Source organism: Nomascus leucogenys, chromosome 2, assembly GCF_006542625.1.
Source record: "Nomascus leucogenys isolate Asia chromosome 2, Asia_NLE_v1, whole genome shotgun sequence".
Classification (NCBI taxonomy): Eukaryota; Metazoa; Chordata; class Mammalia; order Primates; family Hylobatidae; genus Nomascus; species Nomascus leucogenys.
The window spans coordinates 127206857-127228591 of record NC_044382.1 but is presented as its reverse complement, the minus strand read 5'-3'; the positions used below and the strand labels follow the sequence as shown (position 1 = coordinate 127228591).

The 21735-nt window shown below is 34.7% G+C and overlaps 1 protein-coding gene across 3 annotated transcripts in view; it reads right to left on the bottom strand.

Annotated features, from left to right (window-relative positions):
- Nucleotides 1-21735, bottom strand: part of DMXL1 (Dmx like 1) — a 173490-nt gene that overhangs the window by 12571 nt on the left and 139184 nt on the right. For 2 of the 3 annotated variants that reach the window (XM_030818105.1, XM_030818110.1), the window contains 5 exons: nt 19693-19779; nt 16121-16242; nt 15633-15774; nt 11939-11999; nt 3144-3271 (listed from right to left, as the gene is read on the bottom strand). In XM_030818105.1, coding sequence (XP_030673965.1) covers nt 3144-3271; nt 11939-11999; nt 15633-15774; nt 16121-16242; nt 19693-19779 — 540 coding nt within the window. Of the gene's footprint in view, nt 1-3143; nt 3272-11938; nt 12000-15632; nt 15775-16120; nt 16243-19692; nt 19780-21735 lie in introns of those variants that run through there. The other variant, XR_004031469.1, reaches the window with a different exon arrangement.

Sequence of the window (21735 nt, the reverse complement as noted above, 5' to 3'; positions counted from 1 at the left end):
AAAATTCACAATATAGCATTTAAAAAATTGGGATCATAATAATACCATTACACAACTACATTTTTGATTTATTATAGCTATCTTTCCCAGGTAATTACACATAAATTTAGCTCATTCTTGTGCTGTGTGTAGTATTACACTCTACAGTGGTGTTATAATTTAAAACTTTCCCCATATCGTTTTCAATTTTCTGTAATATAAAAAAGGCTGCTTTGAACATTCCTATATATACACATACCTTTGCATAATTATGTAGGATAGACATCTAGAAATGGGAAAGTTTTGTTAAAGAGAATCACTTAAAATTAATAGACTATGCCAAAATTAAATCTTACATGGTAATATAAATTGATAGCTATTTTTCTTATATTTTAATTAACATGGGGTATTTTTAAAATTTAAAACACTTGTTAATTTTATGCAGACAAGAATAAGTCTCAATTTATTTGCATTTCTTCAATTATTAGTGAGGGTAGGAGGCTATTGGCCAGGCATAGTTTCTTGGTAAACTGACTATTAATATCTTTTATCTATTTCTCTACTATTTGTCTTTAAAAAACTTGACTGATATGAGTATTATGAATATTAACCTACTGCTTTTATATTTGTTAATATCTTCCCAGGTCTATTCCTTTTTCTAGTTTATCTTACGTTTTCTGGAGTAGATCTAGGTATGTTCTTCAGAAAGGGTATACACATGGAATGTGTGGTCTCTGTATACCTAAAAACATGTTTATTTTGCTAGCAAATTTGAAAGATAGTTTGGATGCACATTGACTCAGTTCCCATTCCTTGTCCATCAGAATTCTGTGGATATTGTTCTCCTATCTATTTGTAATAGGCCAACGACATTTAGTGGCAGGGTGGGATGTGGGTTGTAAGTAACCTTTTTCATTCTCACTCTTTTTTAGAACCTTATAGGATTCTCTCTTTAACTCTAAAAACCAAAACTTACACAAACAGGATGTGTGCAGGTACGTGTTGTTTCTCAATACTTGGTAGGCCCTTTCTCTTACAATATTCTATTCTTTGCTTTGGGGAAATATCTATTATTCCTTTGAATATTGTTTTTCCTCCATTTTTTTCTTCTGAAATATTTCCTAAATTATCATCATCATGGGATAATTTCTTAATTTGTGCTTCCCAGCAACAAACCTGATTTTCAACTATTCCCATTCTGCTGGTCAGCTTTTCTAATAAGTAGTTCCCCCACTGACCACATTTTTGGGAATCGTATTTTTAATTTCCAATAACTCTGTTTTCCTACTGTCCTTGTTTAATGCTAGCGTGTTCTTGTTTTATAAATGTAATATATTCTTGAATATCTGAGGAATTAGTCCTCATAGGTTATTTATTATTTATTCTGCTTAATACCCCTTTCCAGACACTTAGTTTTTCTGAAATATTCACTGGCTTTTGGCAGTGTATTTCTATTCATAATTGAATATCAAATTCATCAGAATTACTGTGATACAGTGTGGGTCATCTCTTCCATTTACCTTAAGAGACTTCCCTACTAGAAGAGATAGCATGCTTAGGGGCTGTGCTATTAGACTTCATCAAGGCTAAGGTGAATGAATAGTAAGTTGACTGCCCATCAAAGATACTTGGGCAGGCAAAGACAAGCAGTTTTTCGTGCCTTAAAATAGCCTATGCAGAAGGCTGTAGTGAGTGTTAACGCCGAAAAATAAAGTCACATTATAGAAGGTCTTAAACACTTGTTAAAGAAGTTGCCATGAGGAGCCTTGAAGGGTTCTTGAAAAAAATAATAATGTGACGTCACCTATATTGTAATCATGTAGCTACGTTTTTGTTATGTAATACTGTTGGCAAGATGCATTAGAGAGACAAGGGTTCAGGTATAGAGATTAGTTAGGAGCAATATAAAACTGACAACCAAAGTTGAAATGCATGACCACAAAAAGCACATTGATAGAGAATACAACTCAAAGTACAGTACAATTATACAGGCATCGGTACTAAGTTCCCTTAATTACCCACTAAGGGGCTAAGAATGTTGCTAATTAGTATTAAGAAACAAGCTCTCAAAATTTTGTTTCACAACTACATAAAACTATATCGACTTTTGTGAAATGAAAATAGAGCCATGTGACAAACATGGTAGACAAAAGACGTTGCAGCATACAACGATAAAAGGAATGTGTGAGGAGAATTTAATGTGTGAGGGAGGCTGAGGGGAAAGAAAAGGCAAGGTGAACCATTAGAGTCTGTGAGAGTAATTTTTAGTGCAGCATGGCTCTGAAGACAAAAAGAAGATTGATTTACCCTTTAATTATTTTGTAAAGGGCTAATAAGATATTAGGAGCAAAAAGAGGCAGTTTGGGCTGGCTGTGGGTGCACTGCCTCTGAACTAGCCCTGCTTCACAAGGAGCAGTACTGTTCAATAAAAGATTGCTGCCTAACATAAAAGGGGGGGCACAGTTTGAACAAAGGATTATGAGAAATGAAGACAGTAAAGGATGCTCCAGAACAGGTCTGGCAAACTTTTTCTTAGGTGGCCATATAATAAATATTTTACTTTGCCAGCTATAAGGTCTTTGTCCTCCTGAACTATGCTGCTGTAGTAGGATGTAGCCAAAGAAAAATAATCAATGGGGGTAACTGTGGTACAACAAAACTTTATTTATAAAACAGGTGGCTACGATGTAGTTTGCTGATGTTCTGTTCTGGAGCGTGCCTCTTAAAAAACTTTAATATTTGTACAAATCACAACAATATCGGGTTAAAATGCAGATGGTGATTCACTACATCTGGAGAAGGAACAATAATATGCATTTATAATAAGCTCTAGATGTTAATTGCTGCTGGATCACACGTTGAGTAGGTTCCAAGGGATAAAGAGAGTAAGAGCATTTAGTAATAAAAAGTGTGTAATATAAGGTGAACTTATAATCATTTGGTCATTAAGAATCACTTAAATGAGTTTTAATGGACACCTATATAACATACTTCTAGGAAGAACAAGTGAAGTTAAGTGTTCTTTGAGAAGAATTTAAAAAAATCTATATAGATCAATACTTTCCTACTACCCACTGAGCTGTTCTTTTCAGAAACCCAAACTAGTGATATTTATGAACCTCCAACACAATAAATTTTTTACCATTTACATTTTTATATAATACCTTATTTCCCTGATAGTTAAATCTCATTCTTGTAACTCTTGAATTGCCACCAGATCGAAAACAGGTTATTTCTTGAGAATGGCCCCATTCAAACATTCTGACACTTCCATCTTGAGCTCCTGTCAGATCTGCATTACAAGAGGGCGAAAATTGCATATTTATTTCAAGAATCTTTGCGAAAAGTTATTTCTTAATCCTTTGTGAAAATCTTTATGACAGAAACATCTAAATCAACTTATATAAATTTACCTTTGTATGAAATTTCAGTTGAATACTCTTCATCATAAAAATAGTTATACAATACACTTTCATTTGACTAAGAACACATCCTCAAATACGATAGGAGCATTTAGATTATAGCTCCATAAATTTTATTTCCCTTTAAAGTTATCTCAGTGATGTCTTAACAGCCTTTTATTTTTTATAATAAATTATATATTACTCATTACAACACATTCTTAGATTAGAATCAATCCTTATCATACTATTAATGTTTAAATGTATATACATTTTTCTTTGAAAAAAATCAGATTAAAGAAGGTTTTAAATGCCATGCTAAAGAAAAAAATCAGTTCTAAAAGTTATCCTGATTGGCCTAATATCTCAAATATATATTATCTGTTTTTTTTTATTTTGTAGTTAATTTTTTTTTTTTTTTAGAGACAGGTTCTTGCAGTGTTGCCCAGGCTGGTCTTTAACTCTTGGCCTCAAGTGATCCTTCCACTTCAGCCTCTAAGAGGCTGGGATTTATAGGCATGTGTCACTGCACCAGACTTGTTGTTTCACTAAGAAATATGAATAAGATAAATGACTATTAATTCTTCACTTTGCCATTTATTATTTGTGTTATACTAGGAAATTTACTTAATCTCTCTGAGACTATTTCCTTCCTCTAAAAAGGGACTAATGATATATAAGTCACTGGGCAGTTGTGAGTAGAAAATGAGATCACATATATAAGGCACTCAGAAATAGGCTTAACATATAACACTCAATTTATAGAGTATAATTATCAATATTAATGTGGTATGGAGGTAGTAAAAAAATTACATTTATATAAAACATCTAGCACTTGCTAGTCACGTATCAGTCAAGTTTCCCTCATTCTTTATCAAATATTTAAAATAAATGAACTTAAATTGGTTTGAAATGTTTTACCATTGGGCAGTGGTAGGAGGGTAGACAGAGTTTTTTGAGACTAGGTATTTGACTGGCTCTACTCCCTTTCCCCCAATGCACTTGCATAGCTTAATCAGAAAAATAAATTGGGGTGGTTGCACTAAAATCGCTCAACTTTTCTATTATTTTTTATGACGTTAAAAAATTAAGAGCTGGGTTTGGTGGCACACGCCTATAGTCCTAGCTACTCAGGAGACTGAGGCAGAAGAATCACTTGAGCCCAGGAGTTGAAAGCTGTAGTGTGCCTTGATTGTGCTGTAACTAGCCATAAAACTCCTGCCTGGGCCCTGTCTCTTAAAAAAAAAAAAAAAAAAGAAAAAAATAATTAATTAATACGGAGGCTATTAGGCTAAGACTGCTCCAGGGCCTTGCATGCCTATATGAGCAAATCAAAACTCAATTCAACGTAAACAGTAAAATGAAGCTTAAGCTTAACCAATCAAAAACCACCAATTAACTTCCAACTAGACGCTTATCAACTAGAAACCCCCAACTAACCTCTAACTAAGGACTTTTCACTTAACCAATCAAATACTGTCTTTGTTTTGCTTCCTTGAACACCTTATAAAAGTTTTCCCCTCATGCCACCTCAGTGAAGCCTTGATGGCTTCTGGTCTGGTGTTGCCCATTTCATGAATTTGAGCTGAATGCTCAAACAAACTCATTAAATTTTTAATGTACCTATGTTTTAAGAGTTCTCAGCAGAGGAACATGAAGGAGACCCCCTGATGATGACCTCCAGGAGCAACAAGTAACCAGGCATAGGTACCTCCTGGTAGGCCCCTTGGGCTTACTGTTTCTCACTGTGCATTTGAAGGTTACCACTTGACCTGAAACCTGCAACTTTTATCCTTTAAGCATTTTTCATCCAGATCAGGTCTAGAAGTCAGACTGAACCTGACTGGATTGGGTCCAGTCAGAGGCCTCAGGTAGATAAGATTTTGGAAGGACAAGAAATCATGGGTTCATCTGAATTTAAGGAATTCAAAAACTCCTCCAACTGGAACTCCAGCTAATTTTATGTATAAACATTACGGACCCAGAACCTGTGCTTTCCTAGAGAAATTAGTATATTTACCAAAGACAATTTAGAATTATGGTGGCCACAACAGAGAAGTTTTTTTTTTTTTTTTTGAGACGGAATCTCGCTCTGTCACCCAGGCTGGAGTGCAGTGGCACAATCTCGGCTCACTGCAAGCTCCGCCTCCCGGGTTCACGCCATTCTCCTGCCTCAGCCTCTCCGAGTAGCTGGGACTACAGGCGCCCGCCACCACGCCCGGCTAATTTTTTTTTGTATTTTTAGTAGAGACGGGGTTTCACCGTGGTCTCGATCTCCTGACCTCGTGATCCGCCCACCTCGGCCTCCCAAAGTGCTGGGATTACAAGCGTGAGCCACCGCGCCCAGCCAACAGGGAAGCTTTTAATTTACCCAAAATTGTCCATCTACAGGAAGCACTAAATAAAAGGGACTCTCTAATGCTTCACAAACAGTGGGAAACATTTTTTGATTGGTATGCAGAGGCTACTAGAAGACTAAATGAATTGCAAATTGTCTCTCTAAAAGAGTCTTTACAAAAGACAAATGAGAAATCTTAAAAGTCTTCAACAAATACTAGTAAAGTTTTAGCAATCTGGGTGGGTAATCTTGTCCCATTTTCAGAAACACAATTTGGATCCAGATATCCTATTTATTTATTTATTTATTTATGAGACGGAGTCTCCTTCTGTTGCCCAGGCTGGAGTGCAATGGTGCGATCTCGGCTCACTGTAACCTCCGCCTCCTGGGTTCAAGTGATTCTCCTGCCTCAGCCTCCTGAGGAGATGGGACTACAGGTGCATGCCACCACGCCCAGCTAATTTTTTGTATTTTTAGTAAAGGTGGGGTTTTACCATGTTAGCCAGGTTGGTATCAATCTCCTGACCTTGTGATCTGCCCGCCTTGGCCTCCCAAAGTGCTGGGATTACAGGCGTGAGCCACTGTGCCCGGCCCAGATATCCTTTTTATAAATGACTGAGTTTGATATTTTATATCTGGCAGATCACTAAAATTTAGAAGGAAAACTATAGAATCTGCTTCTGCCTGTATGTTTGTGTGTGACTTTATATATGTTAAATATATGTAATTTTTACCATCACCAGATGGTATTGTCAAAATTAATTTTTAATAATTATATATAATGGGCTTAAAATAAGCACTTATATAAATTAAGTACTCCTTAAACTTTTAGAAAGATAGAAACAGACCCAAATGTTTTTCAAGTTCATCTGATGTGGGATAATCTTTGGTAAATGAAAGCTAATTTAAGTTTGTTGGTTTAATTAAAGCAGGCATATCCTTAGAGTTGCCAGCACTAAATATAATGTGATATACAACTTTTATTTTACTTAGGCTTACCAGTCAAATACACTCATGTTATCTTTGTTACAAAATTTGTCAGCAAAAAATAAATAATAACTAACTTGATGGCTGGCCTCGTCTGGTGTTATGTCTACTTCAAAACAGTTTTCCAAAACCCTTTGACAACTTATACCCTTAGTATTTCATTAAGTTAAATTAAATGATGGATATTAATTGAATATCTAGATCACTTCCAAATTACATAAAATACTAAAACATTAATTGCTAAACATAAGCTTATCTACTTTTGGCTTCTTATTGCAGAAGAATAAAGATATTTGGGTCTGTTAGTAAAGGTGTCCTGCGACACTTTGAAAAACTATACTATGAAAAAGAACATGCTTCTGTAAATTATGAAGGATATAGATTTGCTAGTCTATAGAATGCTGGCGTGACTGACAGTGCACAACTGCTTATTACCTAGTTTTCACTAGAAACTAACATCACTAACAGTTAAGAATTCTAATCAATATATGTAATTAAAACTACTGAAAATAGATAAATAATTTTGTATGTCAGGAAAGTAAGATGTTTTTGGAATGTGAAGCTATGAGGTATGAAGGATGTTTTTCTTATGGGAAAAAGAATAATTTTTGTCCTAAAGCAGACTGTTCCATATTGGGAAAGAGGAAGAGTACAAAACAAAATATGCACGGATACAAGAATGCTATACAGGGTTTGTGTAAGAGGAATTTGGAAAAATAATTTTATGTGTGGCCAAGCTGGCTAATATGTGTACTTATATACGTTATTAAAAGAATGATGAGTCTTAATATCAGAAGTACATTGGTGCAAAGTTTTACTGGAGTATTGGTTTTCTCTTGACAAGAGATTGTGAAAGGTTTTCCTTTACCTTTTAAGCAATCAGACTACAAAATTGAGATTTTGTTTTATCAAGATAATTTCCTGTGCTTCATGTCTTTTTAGGTCTTTGATTACCTAAGACCTAATGTTAATATTCTTTTTAGGTCTTTGATTACCTAAGACCTAATGTTAATATTAACATTATTATTAAATTAGCTATATGTCAATATTAAAATATAAGGTTTTTTTCTACAACATTAAAATAGCTAAGGATTTTTCTACAACGACATAACTTTCTGTATTTGCCTTTGAAGTCTTTTAATTATCACTCTGGTTAAATACTTTTCCACAGTAACCTTATTATAATCAAGTGTTTTAAACTGTTTGATATTTTTGACAAATTTCCCAAAAATACATTATAAATGAAGTACTTTTGACCTCACTCTAACTTTGCGAGTTTCCAAAGGGCCCTTGGAATATCTAAAAAAAAATTTGTTCTCGCTCCCTCTAAAAAGAAGAATGTTAAAATAATTAGGCTTTGTTAAAACTAATTAGGCTTAACTGATATGTTAAATTGCATGGGAAGCATTGTCAAATAAAGGTGATACCTTCTTATATTTGTATGGGTATATACTATTACATAAGTATTCCAGAAATGGCATCAAGTTTCTAAAAATCTGATGTGTCCTTGTATAATGTTATCAGCCATACTTTCAGTTATTTTGTTAAAATATTGTATGCTACAGAAGCAATCAAATTTACTTGTCAATCGTGCATTATGATAATGAATTGATCTTTAGCCATGGCCATGTTAAGTCTTTTGTCACTGACAGATGGTTATTGTTTCTCCTGATCTTCACTGAAAGTGTTTGCAAGTAACTATAATCCTAAAGTGCTCTGTCTTTAAGGAGATTCATAGAAAAGACTCTGAAAGGTACTGGTTTCTGATAACATTTAGATCCTATCACTGGACAGTGTAAGAACTTCCAGAACTCTAAGGGAAAAAACTTATAAATTCATTAAACTGCTAACCAAGATTAAGCCGAACAAGAATTAAGTATGAGAGGCTGAATAACTTATTGAAGAAAATCTACGGTTTTTTAAGAATTATGGTTTTGAAACATTGCTAGTTCTTTAATATTTTGTTTTCCAGATTTAAGAAAACTTTTTTCTTTTCTCTTAAGCTATTCAATAGTTTATGGAAATTTGGCAAAGTATGCCTTCGTGAACAAAGATAAAACAATTAGTTTTTCTCCCTACCTGATCCCTCCAGAATTCGGAAGCTATTAGTGAGTATTCTTATTTTCATGACAATATAGTTATTTGCATAAGTTCAATAAGAATCTGTTCTTTACAGCTTGCCAGGAGTGAAAGCAAAAAGAACCTGTCCTTCTTATAGCAGGACATAATTGGAAACATCGGTCATATTACCAAGGCTTTGACTCATATATCATATTGGAGACTATGCACAGAATCAGATATGACCCAGACAGTTTTAAGGAACCAAAGGCTGACAGAGCAAATATGACACTTTGAAAAAAAACCAAAAAACAGAAAAACTGGCCTGGTACTGTACATATATAGTCCCTTACACAGTTGCCTTACAGAAGAGTAAAGACTATCATTTCCTGGCAGACAAAGGAACCCCAGGATTTTCTGAGGACCTCAAGAAAAGAGGAATTCACCCAAATCTATAGGACTGCAGGTGAAGTCAGATGGCAAGTCCTTGGCTTGGCTTCTGAGCCTCAAGAGGTTTTTAAAAGTCTTATCTGAGATTCCTTATTAATGCTCCAGCAGAGCAGACTTCACTTTTACTCAGCTAGGCTTATATAGAACCTATCAAGGGTAGGATTTCAACAAATACTTATTAAAAAAGGAAAACACATTAAACATTTTAGAAGGGGAAAAAAATTAAAAAGGGAAACCACATTAAACATTTTAGAAGGGAAAATAAAATGACCCAGTTTGACATAAAATACATATTTGGTCTTTGTCCCTGGATCCTGGCATACAGCTACTAAAACCCATGGAAGAGCACCTGAATTTATGCTAATGCAGTGACTTAGATGGGGTCCCATAGATAGCCTAAAGCATTGAAACTTTCAGTTCCACTCACCAACCTCCAGAAAACGGTGGGAAAGGGAGCTGGAGATTAAGTTCTATAAAAACTCTTAAACAAGGAGATTTGATGAGCTTTTTGGCTGGTGAACACATCCATGTGCCAGGTTTGTAGTGCACCCTAACTCCAAGGGGACAGAAGCTCCTCTGCTTAGGAGTCTTACAGACCTCATTCTATGTACTTTTCATCTGTTTCTTTTATGATTATCTTTTATAATAAACTGATAAATGTAAGTAAAGCATTTTCCCTGAGTTCTGTGAATCAGTGTAACGAATTAATCAAACCCAAGGAGGGAGCTGTGGGCACCCTGATTTATAGCCAGTACGTCAGATGTGTAGGTGACAACTGATAACCTGCGAGTGGTGTCTGAAGTAAGGAGCAGTTTTGTTGGACTGAGCCCTTAACCTGTAGGATATGATTCTGACTCCAGGTAGACTGTCATAATTAAACCAAATTATAAGGCACCCAGCCAGTACTTGGAGAGGTGGAGAACGGCTTGGGGGGGACAAAAGACAACACATCTGGTATCAGAAGTGTATATGACAGCGTAGAGAAACAGTGTGTTTTCTACTCAGAAAATTATGAAATGTACTAGGCTAACTTCTAAAAAGTTCTTTAAGAATTTTTCAAAAGATCTACTCCAAGGAAAGAAAACAGCTATCTTGAGGTATCTGAACTTCAGACTAATATTTTTAAAAATCCTGTCTCATAACATTTTCACAACACGAAAAGTGTTTGTTACCAAACTAAATTACTACCTGTGGGACTTGTTTGTGACATGAAAAGATATAATGGAAAAAAAATCCAGTAATTAAATTAGCTTTTAATTTTTCAGGTGTCTTATCTGCTAGTTATAGCAGTTCTCTAAACAGAGAAAGTATTTATCTCTCAAGACAGCAGTAACTGACGACACCTAACACCTCTGACAATAGGTCCATCAATTACCTTTGAAGCTTCGAGCGTGGCCTCTTTAAGTTTATGGGCTGGAGGTATAGGATATTTACACTTGCCAGGACACATGGTATGGGATTGAGAGAAAAATGAGGTCCCTTCAGTATCTCAGAAAACTTCCAAACCAGACTGCATAGAGTAGGGTAGTTTTAAGCAATATCAAGTATTTCTTGATGTGGAATAATACTATTTAAATTTTATATATAAAACACATCTTGGCTCCGTACACTATAGGCTTCATGACTGTTTTTTAGTTCTCACTTGACATTAAACTTGTGGGTAAAAAATACACACTTCTAGCGACGAATGAATTTGATGTAGTGAAAACAGACAAATTTTTTATATTATTTTATACCTTTAGCATAAGTAACAGATGTTATTCTCTTCATTTTACATATATGGTTCTCTGGAGCCTTGTTTTGTACAGAGTATACAACTTTGATAATAGATTATTTGAGCATTTATCATAAATGAAGCAGAAAAGAATACTGATTTTGTTAACTGCATTTTATCAGAATATCTCCCAAGAAAAAAGTTTCTAAAGTTTTTAATAGGCTATTAGACTGGGGGGACATGAATACCCACTAATTAACATGCGTTATTCTTGTTACATGTAGTAGGACAACTTGACGAAGGGCCTAACTTAAAAAAATATTAAAAAACTTGGAATACCCACACACCAGTATGAGTATTGATTCCAACCCACCAGATTCAATACCTCCAATAAATTCCCCATTAATTAAGTTCTTGGTTGAAGGAAGAGAAACTTCTAAGGTTCCTAGGAAGATTAACTGATAACAAATATATTCTGCCTTAGAATATAAAAACTTACTAATAATAATTTCCTATGTTTACTATTAATGTGTCTCATAAAAGACCAACTTAAAAAAAGTAATAAAATACAAACTGAGTATAATGAGGTAATAAATAATTGAGGTATGGTTGTGGCTTATGTAATAAAGGTTGGCAGTGGTTCCATTATTAAAATAATTATTCACTATAATTTAGCATGATCAAAGAAATCCAGAAGTGTTCAAAGATAAAATGTGTTAACTTAGAAATACACAAATTTTGTGTATTGGTAGTCGCAAATTTTGTTTGGTAGTCAAAATGTCAAAGAATTTACTTCATTAAATCAGCCTTCTCTTTTACAGAAATATCTTTTTCTATTTTTACCCAGTTTTGAAATCAAGATTTTATTTACTGGCAAATATTCTCTAGAAAAAAAGTCAAATAAATGCTTTCAATTAAAACAAAAAGGTTCCCATACATTTCTTATAATAAAATTACCAAAAATAGATTTAAGAATAAGAAAGGACAATTGTTAATTATTATTCAACTTACAGTAAGGAAGAGTTGGATGAGAAGTCATTCTTCTAACATTATTAATGGCTTTCTTAATCATCTGGTAAAATAGAAAAATTATTTTATAGCCATAATAAAAAGGATTAAACATTTAAATTGTGACAGGAAATTCAAATAACATTCATTTATTTATTTTTACATGAGTTCATAACTATCATTATGGGTGCTAAAAATACTAAACATGATAACAGAAATTTAATAGTGCAGCTCTTATATTTGCACATATATTTTGGGCATTACTGACTAGGATCTAAAGATAAATTCCTCTCAAGAATTTAGTCTTCCCTCCTTTCTTGTCAATTCTTTTCTGATCCCATTAAATTTATTACTCAGTAATAATCCTGAATAGCACAAGTTTAAAAGACAGGAGCATGAGAAAATAAAAGAAGAGAAAATTAAATAAATTTAAAAACAGATAGTTTGGAACTATGTATTTACTCATTTTAAAGTAATGCTTTGAATAATTTAAGTAGCCTGTCAAATAAGAGTAAACAAATACATAAAATTAAAGGACAAATTTATAGAACATTTCCGATTTATATAGCATCGTAACTACAAATATATGTTATCTTAAATTTGTAGCATCATTCTCACGTAGGTTTTGTTATTGTTATTCTTTTGGATTTTAAATGGTTCAATTAGCCTATAGTTGTGGAGAAGGTGGGGAGTTGGTAGGGAGAACAGAGACTAGAGAAGAGATGAGGGATAAAAAAAACTGAAACACATATATGGATGCAGTTATACTCCAAAATAGCAGAAGCTAGTCATAATGATTTTTTTTTTATATTAGTTTTTATCATTTGATAATTTGAAAGGATTAAGAAAATATTTTATCAATTCTCTAGAAAAAAACAAAAACCTGCTGCATATGACTTCTGTTTAGTAAACTGCATATTTAAATTCCATGTTCTTCTTAATTAAAGAAATGCCTGAAGGTTCCTATTCTTGCTTTTGTCTCCTTTTTTTAATATTCACAGGAGAACCATGAGTAAAAAAATACACAAACACAGGTTTAAAAAAGTTTCTGAAAGCATATGCAAAATATGTGAAATCATTATTTTAGAAGATCTATGTAAAAAAGAACAACCTTATTCTACTGGTGTCTTTTTGTTGAGGGTAGAGTGAGGCAATCCCAACCCTTATGTTAACAAATCACAGTTACTCAAAATAAAAAGATGTCCTTCTAAGATTTAGGTAGGAAGAAAATTCAATCCTTAGTGTTACGCCTATGGTAGATTTCTGTATTACAATGCTTTGGAGTATAAACACATTTTTCTGAACACCTACTATATGTCCAATACCATTCTAGTTAGAAATCATCAATCTGCAAGGCAGGCAGAACACAAGCTCTCGAAGAGCTTAGATTCCAGGGCATATAAAAAAGACAACTTAAGGCAGGGCACGGTGGCTCATGCCTGTAATCCCAGCATTTTGGGAGGCCAAGGCGGGTGCATCACTTGAGGCTAGGAGTTCAAGACAAGCCTGGCCAACATGGCAAAACCCCATCTCTATTAAAAATACAAAAGTTAGCCGGGCATGGTAGTGCATGCCTGTAATCCCAGCTACTACAGAGGCTGAGACAGAATTGCTTGAACCTGGGGTGGGGGGTGGAGACTGCAGTGAGCCAATATTGCACCACTGCACTGCGGACTGGGCAACAGAGCGAGACTCTATCTCAAAAAAAAAAAAAAGACAACTAGATAATGAATAATTTCAATAACTGGTAAGTGCAAGGGATAATAAAGATGATAAAATACAAGGTGACTGGGGGTAGAGTGGTTAGGGGTAAATGCCTTAATTAGGGAAGCCAGCGAAATCTGGGGGGATTTGAGTTGAGATGTGAATGGTAAAACAGAGGGATAGAGCATTTTACGCAGAAGGAAAGGCAAGGGCTCCTGACATAACCATGAGCTTAATACATTCAAGAGACAGAAAGAAGCCAGTGTAACTAGAGCAAAGAGAATCAGATGTAGAATAAAGGGAGATGAGATGACAGAAGGTTAAATTTTGTAGGGCCCTATTAATGACTTGTTATTTAAAAATTGTCCTGGGAAATCTGAAATTTTTTACAAAGTGAGTGATAATCTGAATGATGTTTTAGAAAAGAGTAACTGGCTGCTGCTGTGTAAAGAATAGAAGGAGGAAGAGACTAACAAGAAAGATGTTACAGGAAGAACTATATTGTAATCTCTGAGGCTGGAATTCAAAAAAGTGCCTATTAGTCCTATTCACTTCTTTGGCATATATTCCCTTTGAGTTCTCCTTTAAAAGAATATAATATCAGTAAGTTTTACCAATGAATTGTAACATATCTGTCAGCTGGAAAAATAATTTAACCACTACGGAGCAAGTCATTCCATTTGAATAATTACTAGATTGCTTTTCAAGTTCATTTTAATCCTTAAAACACTGCTACTTGAAATCACTGAACTAAGGAGAACGGAAGGCTTTAAAACAAGCTCTACCATACATTTAACAAAGTGACATAAGTTGATCCACTTGACTTCTCTGGATCTCAAGCTTCATCTGAAGAATGTTTAAGTACAAGCAAATAACAACTACAACAGATACTGCAAATTATAAGGTTATATCAACTATAAAGGAACCACATTAGGTACAAAATACTACAAGGTATTATTAAAGATAACTGAGCTTTTACTTGAACAATTACTCATACTAAGTAATGAAAAATAATTTTTTTTTTTTGGCCAAGGAAAGTATTCTACAGGACTTAACGAAATTCTGAAAAACCCTACCACCTTTCTTTGCTTCTTCAAATCTGTTCATTAGTTCCTATACCCTAAGTAATAATAAAGGAAACTCTTGGAAGTACAAATATGAATCACATCTCTAGGTAACCAGGGCTAAAATAGATCCTCCATCACTACAGAAAAATTATGTTTCAGTTCATCATTATATTGCTTTTTGCTTAACTTAAAAAATTGAATTGTTTTTGTTAAAAAAAAAAGAATATTTGTCCTGAAATTTAAAAAAGTGATACTTAATATGGATATAGTTATTAATTGATATCCATTAAAAGATATCTAGACAAGAAGTTAGCAAACCTTTTTTTTTTATAAAGGACTGGATAGCAAGTGTTTTGGCTTTATGGGCATTTACTTTCTGTTGCATATACTCGATTCTGCCACTGTAGTGTGAAGGCATCCACAGACAAAATAGAAACAAATGACTATGGCTGTGTTCCTATAAAACTTTATTTATAAAAAGACACTGAAATCAAGTTTCATGTAATTTTCATGTGCCAAAAAATACTGTTTGTTTTTTCAGCCACTGAGAAAACAATGTATACACCATTTCACTAAAATGTATACACCATTCTTAGCATATTAGCTACATAAAAACAGGTCATGGGTAGTATTTGATCTATGGGGAATAGCTTGCTGAAGCCTGATGTGAACCATGTTTCAAATAATTCTTAATTAAAATATAGCTCTTTGGTTTTCAAGCGAAGTATATTTTTAAAACAACTTATTATTACCCTTTCAAATGAAAACATACTATTCTTCATTATCAAAATTTACAATTTCCAACATGTAAGACTTACTAAAACTTTAGGAATTGAGAAAAATGTTTTAAATCATCCTTTATCCCTTAACCTAGAGGGAAAAATAAAAGTTACATATAACTTAAATTTATTTTTAACTTTACATACCACAGATGCTCCTCTGCCAGTCTGTGTACTACCAAGCCATGGCATGTTAATTGGAGTGCCAGGATTGCTATGTGTATATGGAGTTGTACCTTGAACAGCTGTTAAATCATCACGAGCATGTATAACCAAGAAATCTTCTGATCTATAAAGGAATGTCAACCAGAATAAAAACAACTCATCATTTCTTTCCTTTTTACACTTGAAAGGTCTAAAATTTGAATTTATAGTTCCCTTTAAAATTAATTTTCTTCAGCTCTTATTTGTAACTCACACACAATGACCTCATACCTGAAGAATTTCTGTTCCCTTCACTTACTCTTCTCTCAATTCCCTTATTTAAAGCTCTTGCCACCCCTCATTTAGCACATCAGCTTCTACTCTGCTTACAATTTATAAATTGCTTTAAAGAATCTTTTGAAAGTTTTAGTTCAGTAAATATAGTCACTCATATTGCAACATTACTAAATAAAAACAAAGTATGAAGGTACCCTTTGGTTTCCACTTCTATATCATCATCTACCCAAGTGTAGACCTGTGTGGCCAGAATTCCAGAAACATCCAGTTCTTGAACATCATGACTGGAAGCGATTGCTATGCAGTTTCTATTTGCCTGAAAAATAAGTCAAACAGTAATTTTAAAAGAAATAGGCAAAAGAGATAGTATATGAGCTGCTTTTGAAAATGGTAGTTTTGAAATAACCTCTAGCAGTAATAACTAACATACAGGATATACAGCATTCTTACTTTTAGTGAAATAATAAGCTTCAGTTTGGAGATATGTTTATGTTCTAGGAAAAGCACATCCAATAGAACGCCAGTATAAATGGCAATACATGCAGCATTTTATTTCCTCTCCCAGTACTGTCTTTCTAGATTGCTACAATGCTATGATCGCTCTAAGGTTTGCACAATTCAGAAATGTGGAGGAAGATACTGAAAAAGATAGGAACCTGTAGGGTACAGAAAGGTGAGGGCAATAAGGAACTCCAAACTAAAAACATAATTATTAATTATTTAAATAAAACAACTTTCTCTTAAAGCTTTTCAATCTTAGGCAAAAAAAAAAAAAAAAAAAAAAAAGAAAAAGTGGGAAAGGGTCACAGAAAAAAGGTGTAGGGGCAGAAATATAGTGGGAGAAGTATGCCAGAAAAAGATCACAAATGAAAAGTTGCTAAGGTTAAATGACATGAAATTTTAAATGCCTACGAATCAAAAATGTACATCTTGGCTGGGGGCGGTGGCTCACGTCTATAACTCTAGCACTTTAGGAGGCTGAAGCAGGCAGATAGCTTGAGCTCAGGAGTTCGAGACTAGCCTGGGCAACAGGCAAAACACTCTCTCTACAAAAAATGCAAAAATTAGTTGGGCATGGTGACATGCGCCTGTAGTCCCAGCTACTTGGGAGAATGAGGTGGAAGGACTGCTTGAGCCCAGGAGGTCGAGGCTGCAGTGAGCTGACATTGCTCCACAGCACTGGGCACCAGGCATGAGACCCTGTCTCAATAAATAAATAAATTAATTAAATGTGTATCTTTGAAACAGAAAACAGGACCAAAGAGAAAATAGGATTATCATTACTGCTATGTTAGATTCTAACACAAACTATTAAGAAAAAACTGAGACCTTAGAAATAAATGAAAAAATGATATAGTTAGATTACTGGGTGGTAATTCTCCATGGGTATCCCAAATTCTGCACGTTTTATAAGTGAGTCATGTCTGCCCTTTTTTCTGCAGTATAATTGCCAGGATGTTTGTATAACTATCGTCTCTCCCTCCAGAGCAAAGGGCAAGTATGCTTACTATCTATTATAAAAGATTTGGGTTCCCTAAACTCAGTGACCCTCTCCTGTAATATAACCTACTATGTGTGTAGGTAAGGTAGGTGTCATCTGGCCCTCTTCCCGTCATTCTCTGGAAATTGTGGCTCAGGTAACCAGTGTAAAGTGCTGATTTTCTGGTTATTGCTTTTGCTGTTAGACATAAACTGTCCTTTATCTCTGATCCAAGAGTCATATGTCTTCTAACAGCATCCACTAAACTGTTTAATGGATCAATTAAATGGACTGTTTAAACAATCCACTGCCTGCCTCAAACAGAACTGTTTCTGTGGCAACTAACAGAAACACACAGCTAACTGTTAGTTTTAACTTAAGGTAAAATCTGAGACCCTTCATAGTTTTCGACACAGGTAGTTCCCAACTAAACAAACGGCAAAAAAATCTCAATGGCATTTAAAAAAATGCAACTTAAAGCAAAAGGTATTATTTCTCAGCTGCAAATTTAGTAAGGATATTAAAAATAGCAAATCAGCTGGGCGCAGTGGCTCACGCCTGTAATCCCAGCACTTTGGGAGGCTGAGGCAGGCGAATCACAAGGTAAAGAGATCGAGACCATCCTGGCCAACCAACATGGTGAAACCCCGTCTCTACTAAAAATACAAAAATTAGCTGGGTGTAGTGGCGCACACCTGTAGTCCCAGCTACTTGGGAGGCTGAGGCAGGAGAATCACTTGAACCCGGGAGGCGGAGGTTGCAGTAAGCCAAGATCGCGCCACTGCACTCCAGCCTGGGCGACAGCGCGAGACTCTGTCTCAAAATAAAATAAAATAAAGCAAAATAAAATAAAATAAAATAAATAAAAATAGCACATCTGGGGAAATAAAAATTAAACAGGCATATTCATAGATAGTAACCTGTAGACTTTATATATGTGAATAACTATTCATTACCAGTACTTATATATAAACCCTCAAGAAGAAAACAACTAGTTTCTTTTATAGCACAGAATATTTTAAATCACATTTTCTTCAAGAAAGAGCAGGTAATGCAGGTATAGATAATAATTTTTTTTTGTAGAGACAGGGTCTCACAATGTTGCCAGGCTGGTATCAAACTCCTGGCCTCTAGTGATCCTACTGCCTTGGCCTCCCAAAGTGTTGGGATGACAGGTGTCAACAACCACACCTGGCCAACAAGTTTGTATTTGACATGTATATATAATATCATGTTATATAGATATTACAACTGACTAAGGGGCTGACTCCAGATTTGCCTGTTTCAAACAGAACTATTTCTTTGACAACAAAACTGTCTGAAGCAGGCAAATCTGGAATCAGCCCCTTAGCCAGGCATTGCTCAACAGTGTCTAACAAGGAAATGAAGTGAAGGACACAGAAAAACAAAGATACTGTCCAGAAGAATTCAGAGAAGACAGACATAGCACAGAAAGATAGAAAACCAACTGGCGAAAGGATTACTAAATGGGTAATTTCCCTGTATATCACACTTCCCTGTATATATTACAGGGCATGTATCTACATAACATTTAACAATTATTTTAAAATTAGGAACATATGAACACTTTATATATATGTATACAATATCTCCTTTAGGTATCTTCTATGAATACATAAAAAGAAGATACACATATCCCTTAAGTTAATGGAAGGAAAACAAAGAATAACTAGAAGTCATTAGGAACTATACAGTAAGGCAATTAGGGGAGATAGAAGGGGAAAATGATTAAGACAGATTTCAATCTCGGACTATAGTACCTAAGGCCACCTCTTCTGTGAGGCGCATACAGACATCTAAGGAGGATGTTAAGTAGAAATTTAGGAAATACTAAGAAAATACACACTTTGGGCTGCTATTGGAGGTATAAATCAAACAGGGAGAATTTGAGTCACATATAAGCTTAAATCTTACCAACTACTCAGAACCACATTTGACATGTTCATAAGGAATATAAAAAACTTTTTCTGTGGGTTAACTACTATACTACATTGTATAAATTCTAAAGTGATTTCTATATATTTGGTACTTCTCTCTGCATAGTAATAAAACATTATGTATTTTATCAGCTATATCTCCAAAATCATATAATAACAAAATCACATTATCAAATAATATCATTTTATAAAATTAAAAAAGTATCCAGATTGCAATTTAAGGAACTGGAAGCAGCTTTGGGAAAAAAATACTTGGATAAACTGATAAAACCGAAGATATTATCCAACTATAAATACTTAATAAACAAAAGAATGTCTATGTACTTACCTTATTAACAGCAAACGCAGTAATGATATCAGATTCCTTATGAATAATTCTTGCTTTACCTCCAGGATATCCCAAATCTGCTTCTATCTAAATAAAAGGAAACAAAATATAAAAATGCACTGATTTTAGTAATAGAACTAATAATATATGCCAATCTATCAATTAGTACTTGCATAAATTATTTTAAGAAACTAGGTATTTCAATTCTAAAGGTATTACTGTATATGCTAATTATCCCTAAAACAAAATTTGACAAGGGAAAGTTAAATTTCTCCAAACTTGCTTTTTTACACATAAAAAAACAGCTGATACAACATACAACTTCATTAAGAGGCTATCCTCCCGAGATACAGTTAATTAAGTTTAAAGGATCAACACATTCTAATTATTAAAGCAAAATGTATTTACCAAGTTTCTTAGCATTATAATTCTTTAGTATTATTTTAAAAAATTTAAAAGGTCAGATAGTCAATATTTTAGGTTTTGCAGACCACAAAGGGTCACTGTTGCATTTTTTCCAAACCCTTTAAAAATTCTCAGCTCATGGACTACATAGAAGCAGGTGAGATTTGGCCAGATGGCTGTAGTTAACCTTTGATTTATAGAGAAACCTGAAATCCTGAAAGGCAATGTAACTTGCCCAAGTGAGTAATCATTTTAGTAGCTAAATAAACCACCATTCTAAGTACTTTAGATGAGGGACATATATTTGACCTTCTGCTTACTCCAGACAAAGTATATACATCTTTGGACTTAGAAAAGAATACTATATAAAATCAACACTTACTAAAATAAGCTGAAAAGAGGAGGCAATTAAAGAGTTGAAATGTTGCCTAATGTAGGACATTATTTCATACTATCCTGCTTTTTTTTTTGAGATGGATGCTCTTGTCACCCAGGCTGGAGGGCAGTGGCCCACAGTCTTAGCTCACTGCAACCTCTGCCTCCCAGGTTGAAGTGATTCTCCTGCCTCAGACTCCCAAGTAGCTGGGATTACAGGCGCCTGCCACCACACCGGGCTAACTTTTGTATTTTTAGTAGAGACAGCGTTTCACCATTTTGGCCAGGCTGGTCTCAAACTCCAGACTTCAGGTGATTTGACCGCCTTGGCCTCCCAAATGCTGGGATTATGGGCGTGAGCCACCACGCCCAGCCATTCTAACTTTCAAACTTTTAAAATGAATTAGGTTTACCAACTTACTGTGAAATGCATAAATTATCTGAAATCAGCATACAATAAATTTACTTACTTCAAAATTTTGATAGAAATATCACCAATGCCTGGCCATTGACCATAGAACTGATCAGAATATGCAGTGTTTTAAAAATAGCAACTAAGGTCAGGTGTGGTGGCTCACGCCTGTAATCCCAGCACTTTGAGAGGCTGAGGTGAGTGGATCACTTGAGGTCTGGAGCGGCCAACATGGAGAAACCCTGCCTTTACTAAAAATACAAAAATTAGCCAGGCGTGACGGTGCGCGTCGGTAATCCCAGCTACTTGAGTGGCTGACGCACGAGAATTGCTTGAACCCAGGAGGCAGAGACTGCAGTAAGCCAAGATCAAGCCATTGTACACCAGCCCAGGCAACAGAGCAAGACCCTGTCTCAAAAAAATAAATAAATAAAATAAAGGCAATTAAGATGACTGTTCAATTGGAAAGTTCAAAGAGACTTACAAGATAATCAAACCAAAATACCCCTACACAAACAAACAAAAATCAGTCGCCAGATATAAAGAGTCAAATGTATTCTAATCTAAAGTATAATTTGCTTAGGAAGAATTTCAGTATTCGCTGAACATTCTGGCTGACTTGAGGATCAACTTGTCTTCTAAGGAAGGTCTCAGCTCTGACTACAAAAGGCTGATCATCTGTTAATGATGTACAAGTCAAATTCCATAATTTTATGACAAAATTCCAACTTACCCACCAATCTGCCTGGTATCTAAAGTATACTAAATGTTCATTCTTAGGATTTGAAGAAATTGGCGACAGAGAAAGATGATGGCTCCATGGAATAGAGGGATGTGCCACTTGCTGGTAA